The 9,739-nt window shown below is 48.3% G+C and overlaps 1 protein-coding gene and 1 long non-coding RNA gene across 3 annotated transcripts in view; one reads left to right on the top strand and one right to left on the bottom strand.

Annotated features, from left to right (window-relative positions):
• Positions 1-511: 511 nt before the first annotated feature.
• On the bottom strand, positions 512-9,162 carry LOC109281524 (uncharacterized). Of its 2 annotated transcripts, none has more exons than XR_002088189.2 (3): positions 9,078-9,162; positions 7,717-7,907; positions 512-1,170 (listed from the first exon to the last, which is right to left on the bottom strand). It is a non-coding gene; the product is annotated as an uncharacterized LOC109281524 (long non-coding RNA). The 2 variants fall into 2 exon arrangements; XR_002088190.2 differs by having other exon boundaries at positions 7,729-7,907.
• Positions 9,112-9,739, top strand: part of UBE2N (ubiquitin conjugating enzyme E2 N) — a 27,810-nt gene continuing 27,182 nt past the window's right edge. The window contains exon 1 of the mRNA XM_006269286.4: positions 9,112-9,195. Within this exon, the coding sequence (XP_006269348.1) occupies positions 9,166-9,195 (30 nt within the window). The 5' untranslated portion in view covers positions 9,112-9,165. The remainder of the gene's footprint in view (positions 9,196-9,739) is intronic.

Genomic DNA, 9,739 nt, shown 5'->3' with positions numbered 1-9,739 from the left:
GCATAGTAGACTTGTATTTGTTGGGGCAAATTTATTAACTTCTTTTGGTAGAGTTTATCTGAAGTCAGTGGGGTTTCTGCAGTGTGGACTACCTTGCAGAATTAGGTACAAGGATCTGAAGAATACTGTATCTTCTTGATCTGTTTCCTTACATTTAGGTGAGCAAAACAAAGTTTATACAAGCTGACATTCAGGCAGAACAAAACTATTTGGGGAAAGTTTTCTGTTTCAGATGGGTTCAGCACTATTGGATCAAACCTAGTTGCATCTTTGGGCACTATGATATAAATGCTAAATAACAACAGCATCGAGCAAATATATAATGTTCACAAGAGTTAAACTAATACATATGCTTTCCAATTGCAAATGAAATAATATACAATGCTGGTATGGATTTAAGCAAAGGATAACCCCATACCTAAAAAACTAGCAATAACTTTCTAGAGAGGACCTCTTCCATGATGGAACTGACATTTAAGGTGCTGTGGAGAATACCCATGAAAATTAAGGAAAAAAAAAAAAAAGAGATATCCCATAACTTGCTTTCAGAATTGTTTCAGTAACAAAGATTTCTAAGGAGCCTGCTACTAGGGCGCGCGAAGCTCTGGTCTGTGATTTGATTCAGAGAAGATTTGGTGGCTGAATCACCAAACCTGAATTGAATTGGGAAGAGAAGAAAAAAACCCAAAAAGATTCGGAAGGCAGTCTTTCAGCAGAACAGAAACTAAGAAGAGGGAGGGGGAACTGCCATGATTCCAATGCCGTGATGAGGACTGGACAGAGGGTGGGGGAGCCAAGGCCAGGAGCACTGGCCTCTGCTCCCTTACCCCACTCCTTGCAAGAGGCAGAAGAGTGGCAGCATGGGGTGTTAGGTGGCAGCACTCCATCCCAACCCCCTCTGCACACCAACTGCAGGTGCTTCCTCAGCCCAACAAAGGGTTTTCAACCCAAAAGCTTGCCAAGATATATTTCTGTAACTATTCAGCTGGCCTACTAAAAGATACCAGGATTGACGCAAAGAACCTTATCTGCAAGTGCCATGTCCTTAGATCAACACCCCTAGCACCCGTTCCTGGTCAGCTGATTGGAAGGATGCAGGGCCCTGGGCACATCTAAGCCCCAGGGCTGGGGCTGGCAGGGAGAGTCCTCTGGCAGCTGCTGGAGAAGCTCCTAAAGGAAAGGAAAGAAAGGCTCTGTGACAGTTTGGCTGCCTGAGATGCTAGCATTACTGTGCACTGCTTACCTGTTGTTATTTAAAGTGGTGGACTGAACTGAGGCTGTAGGAGAGGAGGCGGCCTCATTGGGGCACACTACCATGTTGTGTAGAGGCCCCAGTGCCAGTAAGAGTGTGCCTTAACACACACACCACACATACACAGTGTCACCCATGTCATGAGCTTTTTGTCAGCAGCCTGAGGTGCAGTTTCCCAGAAATCCCTGCACCTATTCTCCTTGAAACCTGGCAGGCTTCATGGCCTCAGTAGGGTCTAGCATGCCTGCAATACTTATCCAAATCAGCCAAAAAATGACAAAGTTATAGGCATTTCAGTGATTCCCCATTATAGTCTATAGCAGAATCTCCAAATCAGTGCTGAATCTTCTGAAGCCGATTCAGCCAAATCAATCCAGGACAGCGATCCAAATCGAATCATTGTCCTCCGAATTGGCCGAACCTGAATCGAAATCGAATACTTCCCTATCCGCCTAGGCCTACCTGCTACCATACAAAAACTTCCTGCTGTTCAAGAAGAACATATTTAGCTATGCACACAATCAAATGTGCTTTAAATGCAAGATAATAAGTTCTAAAAGGACAATGAACATTTTTGTGTTGATTTCAGAGAAGATACCCATGTGACAGCAGTGCTTTTAAAAGTGTTGTTTTGAAATGCATATATACATACAGCCACTGTGAAAGCCTTCTCTTTCTTCCCCTTTTGCCCCAAACTTCTTAATATTTCCAATGGAGAGAAACAATTTCTGGCACAGCAAGGCTATATGGCTGCTACTACTCTTTTGCTACACCATTCAAAAGGTATCATCTGACAGAGAGGCATTAACTAATTGGGCAACTGGATACTGACAAATTTGAAAGCCAGGATGAAAGAATATACTTGTATATCTATCTGCATATGTATTAAGGAAATAAGAGACACCTTAGCAGGATTTTAAAATACCATAAACAAAGGGTGATTTTAAGTAAAATCTTTTGCAGAAGATATATATTAGTACATATGGAGATCAAATATCCCAGATTTAAAGCCATAATCCTACAATAAGATACTTGGGCTGGGACCTGTGTAGCCCTGTGGACTTCAGGGTAATCCACCTGGAAAGCTCCTTGAATGACTGTTGGCTGGCAGACCTAAACAGCCAACAAGATTTATTATGTAGCTAAGAAAAATGAAAGCAAGTAAGAAAGAACATTTAAGTGCAGCCCAAGAAGGGAGGAAGTGATGATGGCAGGAAAAGGCAGCAGTTGGAAAGCTTCCTGGTACGCTGACTTCACCTTTCACTTGAAGATGTATATTGTACAACCGCTGACTATTAAAGTAGCAAGCAGATTCAGTGCAGAGACTACAGACCATTCTTTCACATATGCAGTGCCACAATACTGACAAAACACGTCCATCTTCAGACATCAGGAACCTGTGTCCTTTTCTTTTAGATGTGGACCTTGTCATTGTGAGCTGCTTTTTGCCATCTTCAGAATAAGCAGATTACAATATTTCATTTTATAAATGATGGATGATAAGTGTGGCATGAAAACTGCAACTCACCCAGCAGATGGCATACCACCTATCAAGCAATGGCAATTAACAAAACACTATGCATTCCACTGGCTCACAGATGGCATTCAAAATCCTATTCTGCAGCATTCATCAAACTTACCTACACTTCATAGGGTTGCTGCAGCTAGGTTTGAAGTGAGACTGAGAATACAGGTTACAATACTATCTGCAAGCTGTGCAGCTTATAGCTAAAAGAATCAGTCAGAGCCTGACCTTGTTTATGATTTAAATACAAAACCAACTTTTCTGCCAAAGCTTCTTTATCCAATAATAATAGCACTTCCCTGGACAACATGGGTGTGGCGTTTTGCGCCCTTCGTGCCGCCCGGCCTGTCGGGGTATAGCCCCTCCCCTCGACTCACCTGCCACAACTTTGATGAAAAAAACAACTAGGAGAGGCGGTTTTTCCCAGTGGAGATCTTCCCAAGGGGGCTCTCCCAATGGCCAGCAGTACTTACGGTTGTTTGGCGCAATGTTCCATGGGGCTCCGTCTCCTCTACACCCCGTCCACTCGCCAACTGGGTGGATGTCTATCAATAATGATCTTCGGCTCTGTAGGGTGGCCCAGGGCCTGCCTTCTTGGTTGTGGTGGCTTTTTTTCCCCTTCTCGGGGTTTATCGTAAATAAAAAAAATATATTCCCCTGAGGAGGAGAGGGCTGCAGTGCTGCCTTCTCTCCCCCTGCCTCCTCCAGGGGGCTCAAATGCTTCCTCCCTCCTGCTGTCTGCAAGGGACTCCCCTGCCTCCTTGGCCTCCACTTCCGCCAGGAGCTGGAGGGATGCCTCTGCTTTGCCTCCGGCAGGGGGCTTAAAGACTCCCTGGTGTTGCCTGAGGGAGCCGCGCAGGAGCCACAGCACACCCAGTGAGCTGCTGGCCCACGCTCTCCTTCTCTGGCTCTCTCCCCGCCCTAGTTCCAGTGGGGCTTTCAAACTTTCCCACAGCAGCTGGTACGGCCACCAAGATTGGTCCAGCTGTTTCCCACGCTGGAAACAGCTGATTAAACAGCTGGCATAACACCGGTTTGCACGGTCACAGTCATGGCTCCTGTTCCAGCTGCCCTGCGGAAGGTGAGTCATCCCTACCGGGGGATCTGCTCCCGGGGTACGGGGCCTGCAGGATTTACTCTCTCCCCTTCGGGAGCCTGTGGTGGTGCCTTGCTGCCACAATGGGGAAGAGAAAAAGATGACCAAAACAAGGAAGAAATAAGGGAGTGGGGGGTGTTGAGAAAAGAAGTTCTAAAATGGAAGAACTAGAAATTGGTCTTTGATTAAGCCACCTAGAGAGGTTACATATAGCTTAGGTAACACAGTGAAAACATCTATAAAAAATAACCTAAATAAGTCCATATTCCACAATGAACAGATCCACTGATTCAAAATAAGTACCAGTGCAGAGCACATCATTATTACAAATAAAGTATACATTTTAATAACACTTATTACTTCTCAGTTTCTCATGCTGCCTCAGGATATTTTGAATCAGAATCTTTATCTTTCTGGTAAGCATCTCTCTATCCTACCTCTTTCTTCTCCTTGCCAGATCAGCTTCCTGTAATCCCATGCCTGTCAAGCAATCAGATCCTCTAAACCTTTCCCATGCTGCTCAGTGACGAACAATTCTTTGTACATAGGCCACCACTCCATTTTATTTTCACTCGATTGTAAGCCTTGTCCCAAATGCTAAAGTTCTTGAGGATGCCATAACTGTGCTTTATGCCTTTTTATAATTTGGGTTTAAGACTTGAGACAATTTAACTTTTATGGCTAGAAGTGTGTGTGTTAAATATTGTTTCAAAATTCCCTGAGTCAGTTAACTAACGAAAGTCAGTTCCCCAAGTCAATTCACTAACTGGAGGTTTCTTAAGATGCTAGTTTTAATACTGAAAAAGTTTTGAAATGAAAATTTGCTTAAAAAGTGTACATGGTACTAAATCTGCCATGTTTGTTCATAGCTGGAAGACTTTAAATCCAATAAGTTTCCAAGGTTACAGATCACCTCTAAGGCCCCCTCTCTACACATTATAAGTAACACACAATTAACTGGTTAATCACACCATTACCTTACCTATATGTGGAAAGTACTTATCACACAATAAAAAACTCCAACCAGCTATAGACCTCAAAAATGCATACTAACTTTATAGCTGGTTGTCATCAAGCACAGGTAGCAGGGTCTCCCCTACAGTTGGTGTCCCAGCCAGAGGGGTATACCATGCCCAACATGAAACCCCCAGGCCCAGGGGATCATGACTGCTGCAATCCCCAGGGCTTGTGGATACATGAAACCTCCAGGTTTGGGCCCCAGGGTTTGCGGCTGCTGCGTTCCCCTGGGTCTGGGGTTTTTACCCCCCCTCCACCTTCTGAGCCTGGAAGATTATGGCTGTTGTAATCCCCCAGCCCCAGTGATATGTGGGACACCCATGCAGCTGGGAGCCCCTCAAATGAGAGCTTGCTTCTTGCTGCTGCAGGGAGAGCCTGGGATTGGGCTCCCCTTGCATTGGCAATAAGGCATGATGGGATCTAATGTGTGATGCCGCAATCATGCCACTTGCCATGCACACATTGAATACATTATGTTGCTAAAAAAATAAGTTTGTTCTACTTTTGTGATCAGGACTGAAATTGTAGTAATTAAGTTAAAAAAAAAAATCACCAAACATTTTAAGTGATGACTGTAAGAATAAACCATGTTAAAAAACATGCTTAAACAATGCTCAGTAAAGGATTTGAATTGAATGTTTCTCAATCAGCACAGGAAACAGAGGGCGAGTAACTCATAATGAACAGACCCTGACTCTGCAAATACTTGCACACAAAGACAAGCATGTACATATGAGTCGTCTAATTGAAATCAGTGAACTCAGCAGAATGCTGATTTGCATAAAGCTAAAAAAGGTGAATAAATGCTTTACATGACTTGGACCTTATTTAACAAATGGTGAGCTCATTTCATGAGTTAAGTCTATATACGTTGTTTTTTAAAATGTGTGTCACTTGAAAGAACCGGTGAAATCACTAATTAGTGAATCATATTGGACAGTAGCTCACAAGCAGTTGCAAGATTTCCATATTCAGAATTCAGATTGTTATGGCTGAACACACAAGTTGCATGTATTGTTTCCATTCCGTTTGGATCAAAAACAGTTAGAATCAGTCCTTTTCTGTGAATTTGCAAAGAACAGTTATGGGAGTCTCTCAAAGTGTGTTCTTTTGGTGAACATGCCTGCCAGTAAAATCACTTGAGGACAGTACAAGTAATTCATTTTCTAAAACTATAATATTTTTAAATGCTACATGAATTAAAACGTTTGTATTGTTTGTCTACTTTTATGGGAGACTGCAACAGAAGAGATACTGCTTTCCAATTAAGTAGAGAGCAACCTCTGCTATAGTTAGGGTTGTAAACATTTTCGATTTAAAGGTCAACTATTTAAGTGGGCTAAAATACACACCCTGCATTTAATCATCCAAACTGAGTTCATTTGAACAAAAGGTTCCTCAGATACAGTCCTTCCCTTCAAAATAGCATTTCTTCAAAATAATTCTACCACATTCTATTGCCCCCCAACTGTAGTGTTTGCTGGAAGTAGAATAGAAGGGACCAAAATGGGAAGGGGAACAGGAGAAAAGGTTGTAGCTGCAGCAAAGGATGGGGACATTATGGAAAGAGGGTAAAGAGGAATAGGTGACAAAGGAGAAGAGGGGCTGAGGAGGTTCAGGTCAGGAATGGGGGATGGATAGGGCAAGGGATATGATAGAGGGCATTCGGTTTGGTGGTAGAAAAAATGAGGGACAGCAACATTCAAGACCACATTCTCTCCTCCTACCTGTGTGCCCTGAAAGGAGAGGACTTTTCCCCTCTAGGGATGCCTGAGCCCCTCCTTGCCCTGACTGAGAACTGGGACAAGGGGGACCCTGAAGTGAACACAATTTTAAGCTTGTGAAAAGCAGAAAATATATGCCCTGTATGGGGTTTGGGGCTGGCTAGATCATAGAGGTAAAAGGGGTAACTTGGAGGGGGGACACACTGGGTGGGCCAGAGGCGTGGCTTAGGAGGCCTTGCTGAAGAAGGTCCAGACATGAGGATTAGCTTGACGTGTAGCTGTAACCAAAGACATGCTCAACCCTTCAGTAAGCTTCTGACTGTGGTATATGTACACAGCAGCAAAGGGTGCCAGATAGTAGGCCTGTGCGAAGTGGCTAGTATTCGCTTCGGATTCGGCTGATTTGGGGGACAGCGATTTGATCTGGTGATTCGAATCACTGTCCCGATTCAATTTGGCCAAATCTGGGTTGGAGATTCGGCAGCAGCTGAATCTCTGAATTAGCCAGGCCTGGCCCATTCCCCGCCCCTCTCCCAGCCCTGCAATGGCTGCCCCGCCTGCCCCAGCTCCCAGCACTTGTAAGGAGAAAAAAAAAAAGTCCAGACTCACCAGGTACTGCCAAGCAGGGGGCAATCCCTGCTGTCACACGCTATGTGGGGGGCTCTGCCACAAGCCCCGCAAAGCCCTGAGGCTGCTGCAGGAGCAGCGAGTCTTGGGGGCTTGTCTCTGTTTTTTTTTTTTCTTAAAGGGCTGGAGCTGGTCCGGGCGAGGCACCCACAGGGGTTTCTTTTTAAGTGATGATGGCTTGAATGCACCACTTTGCCTATACCTTCAGTATGTAATCACAGTCCCGTAGTTATTAGATTTTTTTCAGATTCATCCAACAAAATCTCACCTTCTTGAGCCCAGTAGCAGCCTTAGGGGAGGGCAAACTGGGCAACTGCTCAGGCCCCCACACTTTAGGGGGTCCAATTTTTTTTTTGGTGGGGGGGGGGAAGTTTTTGCAAGGAAGTGGCTCCATTTTAAACACTTGACTACTAATCTAATTCCCCCCAAAACATTAAAAAGATTCACAAGACAACTGTGGTGGGTTAATATTTACCTGAGTACATACCTCTAAGGGGCCTCAAATGACTCGCTTGCCCAGGACCCCAACAACTCTAAGGCCACTGCTGTTGAGCCTCTTGACAGTGCCTCCCATGCAGGGCTGAGCTAATGTTTGTAGTCAGAGTTGCACAGACTGTGGAGAGCTGTAAAACAGGAGCAGGGCTAGCAGAAGAACTCAGAGCAGAACTGCAAAAGAAAAAAATACCTCACAGTAGCTGAACATTACGATCATTAAAAAGGAGAGCACATCATTAACACCTGTGAGATTGAGAAGGAAACAGTTGGATTCCAATGAGACATAGCCAAGTGCTTCCCTCAGCAGGTGCTGGACTAGAAATACTGCTGCCCTTACCCAGCCCTTCATGGGATTATGGGAAAGCAGAGCTGGAAAGGACCTCAAGAGGTTACCTAGTCCAGCGCTTCCCAACTAGTGGCCGCAGCACAATGGCGTGCCATTACAAACGAACAGGGGTGCCGCTGAATTTTGCCTTGGTAATGGGTTACAACGAGATCATGAATAGGGGGATAGGGAACGCAAGGGAGACATTTTATTCGTGTAAATGTGTCTTGGCCTGGAAAAGGCTGAGAAACCCTAATCTGGTCCAGCCCCTTGCTCAAGGCAGGGCAGTCCCTGACTACACTTTTCCAGACGGCATCGGATGGAGTGAACTCGGGTTCACAAAAGCCAGCTTGCTCTCGCTCGCTCTGTTTATATGCGTATCTTCTTTATGCGTGTATAAAGGCATCTTCTAGCTGACGTTACACTACCACAGCTAGCCACTTCTCTAAAGACAAGCAGGGACGGAGCAGCAGAAGTCCACAGTACTGGGGCAGCGGGACCCACATGCCTTTCTCTTCTCGTGTGGTCGTCAGATGGCGCCCTGTCTGCGAAACGGGGATAAGGCTGCTCAGCCAGTACTCGGCACTCGGAGAGCCTTCAGTGCCCAGCTGAAACGAAGGGGCCGGCAGCCCCGGCTCAGCACTTCCGGGGTGGGGGCGAGGGCGGAGACCAGGCCCTATCTCTCCCGCCCACGAAGGGCGGTGGCAACAGGCCCGCACTCTTGCCCTTCCCCCCACAGCTCTACGCTTATTGGCTGCGCCAACGGCGCGAGGACCGCCCCCCCCTCGGGGCCTCGCCCCTCCCACGGGACACCGTGACTCTACAGCAAGGGCAGCGCGAGCCTGACAGCAGTGCACGTGGCTCCCCGCGTTCCTCCTCCCCGCCCCCTCAGCTGCACGTCACAGCCTGCAAGCCTGAGGCCGCGGGCCCCGCCTGCCGCACTACACCTCCTTTCCTGCACTACATTGCCCGGCGTGCCGCGCGGGGGGGGGCGGGTGAGGGGGCAGTGACGTTACCGGAAGCGGGTCGCGGGTGATTTCCGGTTGTGCGCGAGCCCCCGAGCGGAGCCGAGACCCAGCGGCGCCTGAATCCCGATCAGACAAGATGGCCGGCCTGCCCCGCAGGATCATCAAGGTACACCAGGCCCCCGCCCCCGGCTCCCGCTCCCAGCCCGGCCCGCGCGCGGCTTCCGGTGCCCGGCCCGGGCCCTTCCCCCCTCGCCGCCCGGGCCCGGGTGTGGGCGGGCGCGAGGGAGGCCCCATGCGGCGACGGTGGCGGCCGGGCCCGAGCGGGGCCTTGGCGCAGCCGCTTCCGCCGCGGCGGCGGGAATGAATGGGAGCAGCTGGACCGCGGCGCGGACGCCTCCTGCTGGCCGAGCCCGTGTCCCCGGCCCAGACCCCGACCCCTGCCCGGCCTGGCGGGCGCAGTTGTGACAGCGCCGGGAGCTGCGGAGCCCGAAGTGCCCCCGTCTGCCCCGTGTCCAGCGGCCGGGCTGTAGTGGGCCAAGAGCCGCGGCCTCGCTGCTGGGGGCGCCCACCCGATGACTCAGGGCTCGCTGACCCCCGCGCCCCCCCAGCAGGCAGGGGCCTGGCTGCGGGCCCGGGCCTTGCCCTGGCTTCACCTGTGAGAGGTCCTTTAAAAATAGAGACTGAGGAAGGGAGGAGTGTTTGCGACTGCA

The sequence above is a fragment of the Alligator mississippiensis genome, chromosome 4 (assembly GCF_030867095.1).
Source record: "Alligator mississippiensis isolate rAllMis1 chromosome 4, rAllMis1, whole genome shotgun sequence".
Taxonomy (NCBI): domain Eukaryota; kingdom Metazoa; phylum Chordata; order Crocodylia; family Alligatoridae; genus Alligator; species Alligator mississippiensis.
The sequence above is the reverse complement of the archived record's forward strand: the minus strand, read 5'-3'. Positions and strand labels throughout refer to the sequence as shown.